Raw genomic sequence first — 17026 nt, 5'->3', positions numbered from 1 at the left:
TGGTATACTCTTTAGAGTAATTTACCTTTTTTCTTTTAATGAATTTTATAACAGTATAGAAAATTCACATCTAACCATCACTTGAAAAGAGATTACTTTTTAAGCCTTGAAACTTAAAATTGGGTCTGAGCCTTATGTTTTTCAGAATTCCTTTTGAAAAGGCAAACAGAATTGTCCCAAACCCACTTGAAAGCACCCAGCTTGGAGTTCCCACTGTGGCTCAGCAGTTAAGAACCCAACTAGCATCCATGAGGACACGGCCTGGCTCAGTAGGTTAAGGATCCAGCATTGCCATGAGCTGTGGTGTAGGTGGCAGACATGGCTCAGATCTGGCATTGCTGTGGCTGTGGCAAAGACTGACAGCTGCAGCTCCAATTCATGCTCTAGCCTGAGAACTTCCATATGCCACAACTGCTGCCTTAAAAAGAAAAAAAATAAAGTTAGTTCCCCGCTAGTTTAGACAATTTCTTTGCAGCCTGGGTGTTCCATCTCGCTTTCTCTCTTATCCCCCTGCTCTCATTCTATGGTCTCTACAGTCCCTTGGGTGGCCCATGTCACTGAATCAATTCTCCCTTTCCCTTTCTCCCATCAGGTGAATAACTATCGAGATTTTTCTCAGGACTGAGGCGCTTCCTTGGATGCAGGACTTCCAGTCTAGGAACAATTGGTCCCTCTATGTTTAACCACATGTACGTACAGATATGAATTTTTAAAATGTTTCAAGATATGGCAAAGAGTGAAGGCTTGACTACTAGATGATCTGTTATTAGACTTACCAAACCACAAAATAAAACAAAATGAAATGAAAACTATAGTCCACCAATGTGCACAGGAACCCGCCCAGCTCCTTACCCATTTCCAGTAAGTTCTATGTTGGGAGGAGGTTTACTGAGGTCACAGGAAGGTCTGCTTTCTGAGTCCTCACACCGGTCTTCATCAGCACTGTCTTCTTCACAGTCAGAATCCCCGTTGCAAACCAAAGATTTGCTGATGCACTGACCTGAGCACAAGAAGAGCAGCCACACAAAAATAAGAGGAAAGAAATGGGGGGAAGGGATCAAAAGGTTTCATGCTTGACTCCCAACACTGCACTGAGAGTGTAATGTGAATTTGAGATAAATCCTCAGTGCCCAGGGAAAGACTGCTGACTCTTCAGGTCCTTGTTTGCAACATGCAAAACTGATTCTGACGTTGGCTGGACACAAAATTGAAAATAAAAACCTGAATTCCAACTCCCACATTCTCTCACCCATAGTCATCAAGCCCTTCATCTGAATTCTCCAAAATCATACAGTGCCAATCACTGGGAAGACAGATTGACCTCCTGCCCTTCGTTTTTTGTATGTATTTTCATTTTCTTTTTCTTTTTTTTAGGACCACATCTGCAGCATATGGAAGTTCCGGGGCTAGGGCTCAAACTGGAGCTGCAGCTGCCAGTCTACACCACAGCCACAGCAAACTCCCATCCTAATGAATACTAGTCAGGTTCTCAACCCACTGAGCTAGATGGGAATTCCATGCCCTTCTGTTTTTTATTTATTTTCTGTAGTCACTGACCAAGACGCCAAAGTCCTACATTTCTTGGTGACTTAGAGACATGTACTTTGAGAACATAGGAACTGGGTGAAAAGATTAAAACAACATTTCTTTAATACCTCTTTTGTGCAGGACTTTCTTCTGGGTGTTGGGATATGAATATGAATAAAAAGGGTATTCACCAGGCTTTTCATATACTTGACGATCTAGTAAGAAGGCCTATGAATGAGTTCCCACCATGGTTCAGTGCGTTATGAACCTGACTAGAATCCATGAGGATGGGAGTTTGATCCCTGGCCTCGCTCAGTGGGTTAAGGATCTGGCATTGCCGTGAGCTGCAGTGTAGGTTGCAGATGAGACCGGGATTCCATGTTGCTCTGGCTGGGTGTAGGCCAGAAGCTGCAGATCCAATTCGACCCCTAGCCTGGGAACTTCTACATGCTGCAGGTGCAGCCCTAAAGAGCTAAAGAAAGAAGGAAGGAAAGGAAGGAAGGAAGGAAGGACAGTTATGGTAGACATTAGCCCAGGGTAGCAGAAGCACTAAGAAAGCACTAGAGAGTACTAGATGATCTAGCCCTTGCCTCCCTCCCCAGCTTTATCTTCAGCCATTCTCTTACTAGCTTCTTATGCGCTGGTTATACAAGCACACATCAAAGACTTTTTGCCATCTCCACTGACATTGCATCTATCATTCTCTCAGCCTAGAAAGGTTTCTCTACCTACCACCTACTTGTTCTTAAAGAATCAAATTACACATTATCTCCTCTCAGAAACCACTCACAGGCTACGATGCACGTCCTTCCTCTGAGTCTTTATAGTATACATGGCACAAAACTGTCCTGATAGTCTATCCCACTAGGCTGTTACTTGATCCAATGAAGCAAATATTTGTTGAGAGTCTACTATGTCCCAGACACTCTAGATGCAAAAATAAAAGAAATGTAATCCATGTCTTCAAGCAGTTCACAGTCTACCAAGAGACATCCAGGGCAACAGGCATTTCGGATTACAGATGAGACAATGTACACAGAGAACACAGAAAAGTGATTTGCTAAATCGTTCTGTCTAAACGATTTGCTAAATCGTTCTGGCTTCCCTAAGGAGGCTCATTTGGTTTGGGTTTTGAAAGTAAAGTAGGAGTTTGAGAAACACTTCTAACATAGAAATTATTTATGTACTGTTCTGCCCATGAAACTTTAAGACTTTTGAGGGAAGAGGCTACATGTTTCATTCTATATCCAAAATACTCATCACCGTACCTGGAACGTAACGAGAATAATAAGCGTTTGCTAAAGTTTGTTGAATTAATCTGTCTGCAAAATGCAACAAAGACAATGTGTCAAATAATACTCAATCCAAAACTGTGTTTCAGTCACACATGCGTAGGTATGACCTGTATTGTTCCTTGATATGCTAATTAGAGTTGCTTCTCTTGTAAACATAAAAATTATTTGGGCAGTAATATTGTTTCTGCTCAATTTCAGTCTACATTCCAGACTCACTCTACTTCTTTACGAAAAATACAATGTCAAGAACTGTTTGGGAAGTTCCCATTTTGGCTTAGTGAAAACAAACCTGACCAGTATCCAAGAGGATGTGGGTTAGATCTTGGCCTCACTCTGTGGGTTAAGGATCAGGCATTGCCGTGAGCTGTGGTGTAGGACATAGATGTGGCTCGGATCTGGTGTTGCTGTGGCTGTGGCATAGGCCAGCAGCTGCAGCTCCGATTCAACCCCTAGCCCAGGAAAATCCATATGCTACAGGAGAAGCCCTAAAAAGCAAAAAAAAAAAAATAATAATAATAATAACTGTTTAGGTCTGTCAATAGCCATATTTCTTTTCAAAGAAGAAAAACATATCTTTGCCTTTATTGCCAAATGCTACCCATGCACTTGAAAGAATGATAGTTGAGTGTGCCAAAAAAAATATGCCAAGAAAAATCCTACTGATTTTTGGGTAAATGAATGTATAGGCTAATATAAAAAGCTGCATAATTCAACAAATATATACTGAGCAAATTAAAGACATAGTATTTGAATTTATGCTCTGCATGCCAAGCCTATAGAAAGCAAATACCTGAAAAACATCTGAAACGCTCTCCACACCCTTCTTCTGTTGGACATCCTCGTGTAGGTTCACATGATTGTGTTTCAAACGTACTTCCGACACAGGGATGCCCGCCATACTGCCCATAAACAGCAACGGGTCTCCTGCGAGTCTAAACACAAAACAGAGAGTGCTTTTCAACAGCTCCAACTTCCTTTATCTGAGAAATAAAATCTGAGAGAAATTAATACAATTGGAGAACTAATGTTCGTAAAACTGTTCTGGTGTACTATAGAAATAAAATGTCCAAAATCACTGAACCCAGAGACCCAGTTGTCTTTGAGTCCAGTAACTCTTGATTATTATTTATAGAGCCCTCCCAGCTATATATTTACTCTCAGGATTGAGTGCAAAAAAAAAAAAAAATAGTGAATCTTTAAGAAAGTATGCTGGGTAGACCCTACAGCAGATAGATCACGACATAGAATGATTAATGCTTTTGCCAAAGCAAGGTACCAAGAGCTAATTAGAAAAGGTGCAGTGCATTTTGCTGGAGGGAGAGTGAGGATGTGGGAAAGGGGAGTTGAGATGAAGTGGAGTTAGGGAAACCTTTAGAAAAATGGTGGTAATTGATTTGAGCTGAACCTTAAGCCGTCTTCAGGAAGGAAAGGCAATACAAATCAATCCAGAGGGAGATATATGCTAACATGGAAGTCAAATTTACAAACAGAAGCCTATGACATCTACAAGTGAAGTGGTATCTATGATTAAACTTTACTAGACAATCAAAATTCATTGACCTCTGAAATGGGAAATATATCAAAGACATACCCTGGGGCGGGTGGGAGGGGTGTTTAAAAAATTGAGGAAATCTGTAGGCCAGATGAGAAAACTAATTCATGCTAAAATTCATTTACTCCAAATGAAAACGCATCTAATGTTTAAACAAAAAGAAAAGAACAAAGTACAAAATCCTTTTCCTCCCCAAAGGCAATCAAAGGTGCATTTTTTTTTCTTTTTTTTTGCTATTTTTTTTAGGGCCACACTTGTGGCATATAGGAATTCCCAGGCTAGGGGTCGAATCAAAGCTGCAGCTGCCGGCCTACACAACAGCCACAGCAACGCAGGATCCGAGCCTTGGCTGCAACCTACACCACAGCTCAAGGCAACACCAGATGCTTAACCAACTGATCCAGGCCAGGGATTGAACTTATGTCTTCGAGGATCCTAGTCAGTTTCGTTAACCCCTGAGCCGCAAAGCGAACTCCCAAAGGTGCATTTTTAAGCCTCTTCCTGTATTTACCTCTCACCCATTAATAAAAATGAACAACATCTGAGATTTCTGAGAATTTCAACCTTGAGTAAAGACCAAGAGGGAAGACTAGCTATACAAACCTAAGTTGAATCTATTCATTCAGCCTAAACTGGGACGCAGGCTCATGGACATCTAATCTGAACTCCGAGCAGGTTTGCATCAGCCTGGGTCTGGCTCTGACACCTTCCATGGTCTGAGCAGAAGAGCCATGGAAGAATATGAGTGAGGAAAGGAATTCAGTGCAATTTCTGAGTAAGTGTTTAGCTTCTGTATTAATTGGTGAAAACACCTCACTCTCCATATCTTCCAGATGGCCTTAAAGTCTGTCTACCCTCGGCGTCTCATTCTCACCTGTCAAGTTCTGATCTTATGACCCCTTTTTCATTTTCACTTGTCTCTTTCTGAATGAAGATTTTGTTTTCATAATCTAGGCATGATAATTTTCACTAAAAAAATTACGCATGTGAAAAATACCTTCTATCTACCTTTATTCAGTGTTCTTTCTTGTTTTTTAAATTATAAAAATGTTTTCTGAGGTTGGTGTTTGTTTGATGTTGCCTTGTTTCTCATGTACCTGCTGTTTGTCTGTAATCAGAGTTGTCAACTATTATATTTGCCAGAATCCAAATTCTACACTTATGTAACTTGTTTGGTAAATATCCTTCATGTAGGTACTAAGTAAATGCTTGAAGAAAATGATAATAATGATGATTCAAAATAGAAGTTATCTTTTGTAATATAATTTTGTTATTTTAATAATTTTTAAATGATTTTAAATGCACATTTTTATCTAAACTGAATCATCTTTAAACTGTTTTACAAATATCAAATCATAAGGTACACCTGAAAACTAATATAATGTTAAATGTCAACTATATCTCAATTTAAAAAATTTTTAACCATTTGAATGTCTGCAACCTTTGAAACAAACATTACATCATTATATTTTTGGAATTTATCCTAAGACAATTACCAGAAAGGAAAAAAAAAAACATATCTATGTACAAAAAAAATCTTCATTAAATTCATTAAATAGGAGTTTCCGTCATGGCTCAGTGGAAACAAATCCAACTAGCACCCATGAGGATGCAGGTTGAATCCCTGGCCTCAATCAGTGGGTTAAGGATATGGCATTGCCATGAGCTGTGGTGTTGGTCACAGATGCAGCTCTGATCCCTTGTTACTGTGGCTGTGTCATGGGTACACAGCTGTAGCTCCGATTCACCCCGTAGCCTGGGAACTTCCATATGCCGTGGGTGCAGCCCTAAAAAGCCAAAAAAAAAAATTAAATATTCATATTGGAACATAATACAGCTGTTAAAATTCATGCTCATAGTACAATGTTGTTAAAATAGTAGAATACAAAATATGATCAAATAATCCTATTTTAAAAAATCATAAGCATACAGAAAGAAAATAAATTGAAAGTACAAATACTAAAATGCTAGTATATTGGTTTTTTCTAAATGGTGGAATTATAAGTAGTATTTTTATTTATACTCTTCTGTTTTCTTCAATGAATAATTTAAATAAGGAAAGAGCTGACATTTTTAGAAGTACTCTATAATCTCCAAGTCCAGTATTTTATTTACATTACTTTTGTATTTAACTTTAAAACATTAAAAATTGTTTGATTTTCCATGGTCATTCACTATTTGTTAAGTAAAAGAAAACAGCTGTTTTGCTATATTTCAGTGTTTGTTTCAAATGACAAGTTGAATCCAGTAAATATGAAACAGATTTTAAATTATCTACTAAATTTATTTCATGCTATTCTTAATTCTCTAGTAGCTAAAGAGATAATGAGCTGCTTTTAACTCTTCTCCTATGTATGTATATATCTAAGCTCAAATGTAAGATTTAGAAAAGTCCTGTAAGAAAAATGAGGATGCAGAAATTATTTTATTACAATATTAATTATTAAGTAATACTTTCCTCCTTCAAAATTACTAATTAAGTTTTCAAGAAACAAAAAATAACATTCAAAAGTTAATATCATTTTGTCTGTACTTAAACTATTTCTGCATATTAATAATAAATACAAACTTTTCACATGGTCCTACCTGAGTCTTGGTACAACCATTGCATTCTGACCAAGGAGCATAGGAATCCCACTGACAATTGACAGGAGAGGAGGCACTGTCACAGTGTCAAATTGTCCATCATAAAACCAACAGAAATGTAAGAGAAAAGACATAAAGAATTGTCACAAAGAGTCAAAAATTGCTTCACAATTTTTTTTCCTAGTAGGCACCAAAAGGATGCCAAGATATATAAAAATATGTGGGAAGGACTCACTTTTTCAGAGATTTAGTAAATATAATTTTTAAATATCTAGGAAGTGCCAGGCACTATTTAGACACTAGTGCACTAGATGTTAAGAGAGCTAGGTCACCAACCATTGCAAAAGGGGAGGATGAAGACACAGGCGTGTAAACAAGTCTTCATAACACAATAACATACCATATTAATAATAATATACCATAACACAAAGAATTATACCATATAGCTAGCTGGATAGATTTCCTAACAGAAATGGTGTACAGTATAATGTGTTATGGAAACACAGATAAGAGAGTCTTCAGAGTTGGGAGGATAAGTGAGAACACATAGGAGGAAGGTATTCTGGCCTTTGAGGGATCCTTGGTGATGAATTGAAAAGTTTTCAGACATTTAACTGAGCGACAAGAAGCTCTAGAATGGGAGTTCCCGTCATGGCGCAGTGGTTAACGAATCCGACTAGGAATCATGAGGTTGTGGGTTCGGTCCCTGCCCTTGCTCAGTGGGTTGACGATTCGGCGTTGCCGTGAGCTGTGGTGTAGGCCGGTGGCTATGGCTCCGATTGGACCCCTAGCCTGGGAACTTCCATATGCTGCTGGAGCGGCCCAAGACAAAAAAATAAATAAATAAAAGACAAAAAAAAAAGAAAAAAAAAGAAGCTCTAAAATGACCACATAAGAAGTAGGAAACTAAACTCTGGCAAAGTTTAGGAGTTCCCATTATGGCTCAGTGGTAACAAACCCGACTGGTATCCATGAAGATACCCAGGTTTGATCACTGACATCAATCAGTGGGTTAAGGGTACAGTGTTGCTGTGGCTGTGGTGTAAGTCAGCAGCTACAGCTCTGATTTGACCCCTGTCCTGGGAACTTCCATTTGCCATGGGTGCAATCCTAAAAAGCCAGAAAATAAAATAATATCTGGCAAAGTTTAAACAAAGAGGAATTTTTTTTCTTTTTCGGCCACACCCATAGCATATGGAAGTTCCTGAGATCGATTCTGAACTGCAGCTGTGACAGCTTGGAATCGTTAACCCATGGGCCTGGGCCAGGGATTGATCCTGCCGCCACAGAGACAATGCCAGATCCTTAAACTGCTGCACCATAGCAGAAACTCCTTGAACAAGAATTTAGTTTTCTGCGTTCCCCTTGTTTACTTAGGCCACTTCTCAAGCACACACCCAAGTAGGGGAAAGTTGAGCTCAAACAATTTCACTCTGATAAAATACACATGGAGGGAGTTCCCGTCATGGCGCAGTGGTTAACGAATCCAACTATGAATCATGAGGTTTCGGGTTGGATCCCTGGCCTTGCTCAGTGGGTTGAGGATCCAGCATTGCCGTGAGCTGTGGTGTAGGTTGCAGACTTGGCTCAGATCCCGCGTTGCTGTGGCTGTGGTGTAGGCAGGTGGCTACGGCTCCGATTCGACCCCTAGCCTGGGAACCTCCATATGCCGTGGGAGCGGCCCTAGAAAAGGCAAAAAGACCAAAAAAAAAAAAAAAAAAAAAAATACACATGGAAAGTGGAGAGCTGATTCTCACACTGGCTCTGTTGAAATGGTTACATGGCTTACTCCTAAGAGATTAAGGAAGCCTTAACTAAACCACACATTACAAGAGGTAGACGAACCAAGACTTCTAATTTCTGGATTTCGAGTACACCCTGATCTGGGAGACATCTCTAACCCAGATGAGTCTGGCTTAGTTAAGCATATATGGTTGCCCTGCAGCTAAAGCATCCCATTTGTGCATTGGGTGTTTTTTTGTTTTGTTTTGTTTTGTTTGTCTTTTGTCTTTTTAGGGCCACACCCTAAGCATATGGAGGTTCCCAGGCTAGGGGTCTAATCAGAGCTGTAGCCACTGGCCTACGCCAGAGCCACAGCAACATGGGATCCAAGCCGTGTCTGCAACCTACACCACAGCTCACAGCAATGCCGGATCCTTAACCCACTGAGCGAGGCCAGGGATCGAACCCGCAACCTCATGGTTCCTAGTCGGATTCGTTTCTGCTGCACTACTAGGGGAATTCCTTGGGTGCCTTTATGGGGCCAATGTTGCTAACCTGTAGTCTTGATGTAGCACCAATGATCCAAATGCCTTAGTGTTTTCAACCCTTCAACCATCTGAACTTAATGTGATTTGTCTATCTTGTGTCCCAGAGACAGGCAGAGGCCTTTCCCAAACACCAAGTCTTAGGAAGAAGTGCTAGCTTGGCCTCACCTCCTCTGTGCAAACCCCAGCAGCCTGTGTGGTCCCCTGGTAGAGCCCTTATCACACTTATATTGAAATCAACTCTTTCAAGATCTGAATCACCCCCTCAGGACCATCTGGCTCCTCTGTGTCCCCAGTCACAGCACAACTCCTGACACATCTGACAGTTCGATAAGGTGAACCCATCTGGTCATATCCCATCAAACTGACAGTGAAAGCAATACAAGGCTGTGCATAAAGGATGCTGGCTTTTTTCCCAGGTCTTGAGAGCCGATAAACCTATTTTCTTTTTTTTTAAAAAAAACTCTCAACTTTTGAAATCCAAAGACTGTTTTGCAAGGATTAGATTTAAAGGTCAAATTCTGCTCCAAGATGTGTTAAGTCGGCTGCCGTTCTCTGAATTGCAGGTAAAACCATGGTACTGGGAGAAGCAGAAAACCTAGAGGAGTTTTTAGTCTTTAGGTTTCTTCCTTACAGGGAATAAAATAAAGTAAAATAAGAATAAGAATGAAGCATGCTTTCTTTATCATTGCCGTTTCAAAAAATGTGGAAAGAAAAAAGTGTTAAAGGGATAAACAATCTCAGGCTTTGATGTAAAACTCAGACAATACTTAAGAATGTCTTCAAAATAAAAGAAATAATCGTTAATGATTTCCACACATAATCAAAAAAAAAAATTCTCACCTTGAAAAAACTTGGAACTCTCCTATAAGTCCCACCAAGAAGACTAAACTCATTGCCTAGGAGGGGGGGATAAAACAATAAAGCAATAGTTCAGCTTGCATTGCTTTAACGAGTTGAAAGTGAATACATTGTACAAGCCAAGATTTGTGAGCTGGGAATATAAAGAGTGAAAGAACCATGGAGACGCCTCAATGATTCTACCTGTCTTTTAAGTTTTCATTTTAAATAAAAGTTGAATAAAACTCTCCTGAGCTCACCTCCCACTCTGCATTTCTATAAAAACAACTTTGGGCTAGGCGATGTCAAAGACAATCAAATTGAAAAGACTCCCTAGAATTAAATGTGCAAAAACATTTTGTGTCCCACCCTCCTTTAATTCCTTAATCCACTCTCCTAACTTTGGTACCCAAGAGAACCCCAGAGAAGAGAAAGCCTGGAAAGAAGAGCAGTTCCAGGGCTGAAGAGCTAAAAGAAAAACAGTTTCCTAAATGGAGAATCAGAAGTAGAGGTGCATCCCTAGCCAGAGGGCCTGTGAGGCTCATCACAATCCTTAGTTCCGCAGGTGGTTCCTTCTGTCTTTAAAACACCGCAGAGGCCATTTCCTATCATCTTAATGAGATAGCAGCCGCCTAAATATAAAGCCTCTGACAGGTTACAAAATTGTATGCAAAATGTGATTACATTTTGTTTGAAAAATCAAACATGTACTGAAAACAAATATAGAAAGAAATAATAGTTGATTCCTAGTTGTGAAATTACAGGTGACTTTTGTTATCTTATTTTTACTTTTATGCATTTTCCCGCTTTGACACTGAAGGTGTTAGGGAGTACAATTCAAATCTTTACTGGAGACTCTCTGTCAAATGCATTCAGTTCACGGGAGTGCCCTTTGTGGCTCAGCAGTTAACAAACCTGACTAGTATCCATGAGGACACAGGTTCGATCCCTGGCCTTGCTCAGTGGGTTAAGGATCTGGCGTTGCCATGAACTGTGATATAGGCTGCAGACGCGGCTCGGATCCCGCATTGATGTGGCTGTGGTGTAGGCCAGCAGCTACAGCTCCGATTTGACCCCTAGCCTGGGAACCTCCATATGACTCAGGAGTCTATAAAGACTAAATAAATAAATAAATAAAATTGGAGGATAAATTGAAATTTGACAGACTGTTCCAGAATTTTTATTTTCCAAAAATGTGAGTACTCAGTAATGCCTGAGAGTGACTGGTAAACTAGGCGATAGGCTTGCCCAAAGGCAGGAAAAATGAGTTGACATGGTACAAGAAAAGAAAAGTGGCGCCATAGAGATGAAGAAGGCATTTATTTTTTACATCAATTTACTTGCGTCTTTATTAGAAATAAACATCAATTTCAACACTTCTAACAATAAAGAAATGCACAAAATAATGACTGGTATTTGTAGCCATTAGGATCATGTTATAGGCTTTCCAGAGACAAGAGAACATGCTTATGACATAATGAGTAGAAAGATTCAGATCTAGATTGACAGCGATTTCATAAAATATATTTGGTACATATTCATATAGAAGTCTGAAAAGAAATAGATTAAAATGTTAACAAAGTTTATCTCTGGATGGAAAAATAATAGATATTATCTTCTTTTTGTACTTATTTTAGCCAACATGGTAGTATTATAATCTGGAAGAGGATTTTTTTTTTTTCTTTTGCTGAGGCATGAAGTGGGATCTCAGTTACCAAACCAAGGATTAAATCCAGGCCACAGCCATGAACGTGCCAAATCCCAACCACTAGACCACCAGGGAACTCCCAAAAGGACTCTTTTTCTAAAGCCGCAAACACTGTCACAGTGTAGTTGGTAGAAGACAGCTGATAACATCACATCAGCTCTGGATGGCGAGGAAGCAGAGAGACCCTCATCTGAGGCACCACTGTTCCTGACCACATCCCAGCCCCGTGTGAATCACGCTTTAGGCTGACAAACCCCAGGTTCATTTCAGTGCAGGGATGAGAGAGTGAAAGTCTGGACCACAGCCAGCTCAGAGAGCAACATTTTTTGTTCTGAAGTCCTCAAACACTTCAGACCCAATTATTTCCTATCCAAGGGATACAAAGAGAACCAAAGGAATTCTGGGACCACTTCTCTGAATTTAGTTCACAGGAATGGGGTGGGGGAGACAAAAAGAATAGTCCCTCTTAAAAGGCCAGACCTGGGAGTACCCTGATGGCTTTACAAGTTAAGGATCCGGCATTGTCACTACTGTGGCTCTAGTTACTGCTGCAGTGCAGGTTCAATCCCTGGCCTGGGAACTTCTGCATGCAGGGAGGTGTAGCCAAAAAAATTAAATTACAGTAAAATAAAAGGCCAGACCTGGAAACCATTTCTTGTGATGTCTTCATAGCCTAAGTTTACCTTCTCTGAAATGTTCCACAAAAGCATGCCCTTCAGATTTACTGTAAAAATATGAATATCTACTTTCAAATAGACACGAGAACTCCACATGCAACTTGCAAGTAAATCATTTCTTTAATCATCGGTTTTAATCAGCCATTTGAAGGATAAAAGTACATTTACTACTCTGGCAGAAAAATACCATAATAATCAATAACTATGAACCCATTTTTAAGCACAAAACAATTATTAAGGTGTCTCATCATAAAATAAGTAAGGAAATTGATTGATGGTTAATACAAATATTAGGAGAAAGCATATTAGCTAGATGACTCTAGGAACGGCATTATATTCTCTTTGTGTGTGCAAGAAAATGTTCTAAACTTTTAAATAAAATACAAGACAAAGTCGTAGAGATTAGACTCACTGCGATTCTGAGTTTGTATGGTTACTTGGCATTCTAAAATCATAATATTAAACAAATTAACTTTGTGATTTGTGTTTAATTTTCAATGATTTAATTGAATGTAATTTCACACATGAGTAACTCAAGACCCTTGTCTCACTCCTCCTCCAACTTCCCTACTGAAGAATGAGCATAGGTTCAGTATTGCAAATTACACAGTGGCCGCAAAAGCAATCTAGCAGTTGGCGGACTTGAGAAATTATTGTTGCAGCACTATAATGTCAATTTTTTTAACTTTAAATAGAAAACTTTGCAATAATAAAATTGTAGCAGCAATTTCACTTCTTTTTACATCCCGGAAATCTGGTCTATGAGCGTGATTTCTGTCTTTTTTTTCTTTTTTAAATATTTGGATGTTTTGCATTGGGCCAATATATATTTTTTGGTAAACCTTTAGTTTCATTCCATCTATCTGTATCTTCTACTTTCACAAAGTAGAAGATGCTCTCATCCAGATTCCAAATCCTAAAGTCCCAAGTCTCCAAATCCAGTTTCCTACAAAGCCCTTTGATAAGTTAAATCACAGGGGCTCATTGTATAACTCCAAATCAAACAAACAAAACACGGTGGAGGAAATCTTTCCCTGAAAAATAACAAGAGTCTTATTGCATTTTTCAATGACTTTCTTGGGATTCTCACAAACATTGTCTCCAATCTCTGATTGCCAGATCTCCAAACCAATAAGTTAACTGCAAGACAAGAAAAAGAAATTCGCTTTGGCTGAACTGTCAAATATATTTAATTAAAGCTTTTTTAAAAGTCACTCTCAGAGCTTTTTCCTATCTTTCGTGCCTTCTCCTTTTCTGAGTGGTTTCAGCTAAGCCTTACTCCCTTTTGAGATAGCTTCCTTCACAAATGTAATGAAATTACTATCTTACCTTCATGTTTGGGAAAACATTCAGGGCAGAAGAGTGAAGGTAGATTTCCTCCTCCAGTGCCCAGTGAATTTTCAGCAGCAGGAAGAGCCCAACAGTCTGTTCCTTGCCTGTCCCTCCCTGCTGGGGATTAACTTGGCACTCATATATAGAGCAAGCAGTTCCGAGATGCTGCTTCTACCCCAACGGAGTTCTCTGGGGACACCAGGAGTCTGCCCTGTACTTAGTCTGTGTCTTGAAGCCAAATGCATCTTATCAATTTACACAGGCCTTAGCTACAGCCAGCTGGGACTGTTTGGAAATGTAGTTCTAAGAAAAACATCTGTAAATCAAGAAAGGCAGCAAATGTTCTCACTTCAATGTTTAAGTGATTTCAACCCAAGGAGACTGTGTAAGGCAAGGGATAAGCCTCCTTCAATCTACTGTACTAAGTGGATGTTTTCATGATTCTCTAAATGGGTGTTATACAACAGCCTTTGAGATTAAACGCTTTGTGGAGGAAAAAAATTCAAACGCAGTTCAGTTACCCAAAATGTAAATGGAACATTCTGGAGTGGAATCCCCCCAGAATATACAGAGATAGCCTAACACAACATAATAAGCATCCCTTCACGTCGGACTTTCACAGAATGATCAAAAAGAGCATCATTTTTAGCAAACATATTTAAAGGCATCACTAATTTTCCCAAGAACTTCCCTTAATCCTATGCCATTCAGATCTCTCTTTTGGGAAGTTCTTGTCACAGTCATTATCCCTGTCCATTTTCTCTTCCTCAGTTGCCTTGTCTTTTTTTTGCCAGAGCCTCATTTTCCATGTCTTTCCATTGATTCTAGCTATTCTCCAACAACACTTTCATAGACTTCAGGAAAGCCTGCGTTTTTTGCAAAGTTTCAGGTTTTCCATTAAAGTTGAGCTACAGTTTTACTTGTATGGTTTGGCCAAGCTTCTAGGGCACTATGGGTGGGTGATACACGAGTGTGAAGTGCAAAAGTAAATTTTAATTGACAGTAATTTTATAACTAAATATTCCATAAATAGATATTTTCCAGTTTAATTTTTTCTTTTTATATCCAAAAAATTTGAGTAATAGAGAACCTCCACCCTCCCTTCATAAATTAATAGTGGTTTTCCAGAGACAAAGCTTCCACATCTTTTGTTCAAACCATTAGTGATTTGCATGGAAAAACATTTGCCACAGAGAAGATAATTGCTTCCTAAAAGATATTCTTTTGTTTGTTTGTTTGTTTGTTTGTTTCGGTCGTCTTTTTAGAGCCGCACCCACGGAATATGGAAGTTCCCAGGCTAGGGGTCAAATCGGAGTTGTAGCCACCAGCCTGCGCCACAGCCACAGCCACAGCAATGCGGGATCTGAGCCGTGTCTTCCACCTACACCACAGCTCACTGGCAATGCCAAATCTTTAACCCACTGAGCGAGGCCAGGGATCGAACGTGCATCTTTGTGGATGCTAGTCGGTTCATTAATCGCTGAGCCACAACAGGAACTCCAAAGATATTCTTTTTTATTCAACTCCAACTACATGAATTCCACATATCATGGATTCTTCTTAAGCACTCAGTGTGCAATTCCACATCCAGTGGCTATCTTAGTTTGGGTTCTCCCAGAAGTAGATTCTGAAATAAGAATTCTGGAGTTCCCGTTGTGGCGCAGTAGTTAACGAATCCGACTAGGAACCATGAGGTTGCGGGTTCACTCCCTGCCCTTGCTCAGTGGGTTAAGTATCTGGTGTTGCCGAGAGCTATGGTGTAGGTTGCAGATGCGGCACGGATCCCGCGTTGCTGTGGCTGTGGTGTAGGCCGGTGGCTACAGCTCCGATTTGACCCCTAGCCTGGGAACCTCCATATGCCGCAGAAGCGGCCCAAGAAAGGGCAAAAAAAAAAAAGAATTCTATTCCAAGTAATTTTTTTGGTTTTGAGGTTTTGTTGTATTGGGGGAGGGGGAGCAGATGTTGTTTTGTTTTGAGAAGCAATCCTAGAAATCACTGCTGAGGGAGGAGGAAGTGAGACAGGGAAGGAAAGAAAGTCAATAAAAGGTAATTTAGCCTGCAAGATACTGAGGCAAATTTTATCTCAGTCCCAATAAGGTACTCTGGGAGATACTGACAAGCACATCTCGGAATTTTTCCAGCTCAAAGGTAAGGATGTATTTACCAACACCCTGTTTATCATTGGTTGAGGGTGGGTTCAAGGCTCATCAACTCTCTGACACTTCCAGCTTGAACTGTGTTGGTGTGGGGGGGGAGGGTTAGGTTGACCACATGTCACTAACCAAAAAAAAAAAAAAAAAAAAGATTTCAAGCAGAAAGTTGCAGGTATATTCAGTATTTGCACATATTTTCAGGACACCAACAACACCTGCCACAGTAGTTTTTCCATTTATGCATGCATACATTCACTAATTTGTTCATTCTAAATTCAACAAATATTTACCAAGGATGCATAATATGATAAGCTAGGGACTTTGAGAGAAGCTTTGAGCAACTTCCTTCTTTATTTTCATCCTTTATATTCTATAAGGATTGGAGTTCTTGTTGAGGCTCAGTGGTAATGAATCCGACTAGTACCCATGAGGATTCAGGTTCGATCCCTGGCCTTGTTCACTGGGTTAAGGATCTGGTGTTTCTGTGGCTGTGGCGTAGGCCAGCAGCTATAGCTCCAGTTTGACCACTAACCTGGGAACCTCCATATGCTGTGGGTGCCGCTCTTAACAAAAGAAAAAGAAAAAGAAAAAAAAAATTGAGAAAATTGTGAGAATTTAAGAACAAATTAATGAAGGAGGGGAAAAGAAAGCTGAAGAGACAAAAGGTGGTTTTAGAAACAGAACTTTTTTTTTGGTCTTTTTGTCTTTTCTATGGCCGCACCCACGGCTTATGGAGGTTCCCAGGCTTGGGGTGTAATCAGAACTGTTGTTGGCCTACACCACAGCCACAACAACACAGGATCCAAGCTGAATCTGCGACCTACACCACAGCTCGAGGCAACGCCGGATCCTTAACTCACTGAGCGAGGCCACAGGATCGAACCCCCAACCTCATGGTCCCTAGTCAGGTTCGTTAACCACTGCGCCACAACGGGAACTCCGAAAGGGAACATTTTTATCTTGGAGAAAATATCCAACACAGAACTGGAAATATGGAAATGTAGATCTCTTTGAGAAAAAAAATCTTGGCAAAGGAGTTCCCATCGTGGCGCAGTGGTTAACGAATCCAACTAGGAACCATGAGGTTGC

At 39.9% G+C, this 17026-nt stretch overlaps 1 protein-coding gene across 1 annotated transcript in view; it reads right to left on the bottom strand.

Moving 5' to 3' along the window:
* The window catches only part of C7 (complement C7), a gene marked incomplete at its 5' end in the record, with an annotated part of 56285 nt that extends 46157 nt beyond the window's left edge, over window positions 1–10128 (bottom strand). Inside the window, 4 exon segments of the mRNA NM_214282.1 lie at window positions 853–1000; window positions 3613–3754; window positions 6961–7036; window positions 10071–10128. Of these exon segments, the coding sequence (NP_999447.1) occupies window positions 853–1000; window positions 3613–3754; window positions 6961–7036; window positions 10071–10128 (424 nt within the window).
* Window positions 10129–17026: the final 6898 nt, after the last annotated feature.

Source organism: Sus scrofa, chromosome 16, assembly GCF_054392235.1.
Source record: "Sus scrofa isolate SSC_HxYL_T2T_F1_AM1 chromosome 16, Sscrofa_HxYL_maternal_Yorkshire_Landrace_v2.0, whole genome shotgun sequence".
NCBI lineage: Eukaryota > Metazoa > Chordata > Mammalia > Artiodactyla > Suidae > Sus > Sus scrofa.
The sequence above is the reverse complement of the archived record's forward strand: the minus strand, read 5'-3'. Positions and strand labels throughout refer to the sequence as shown.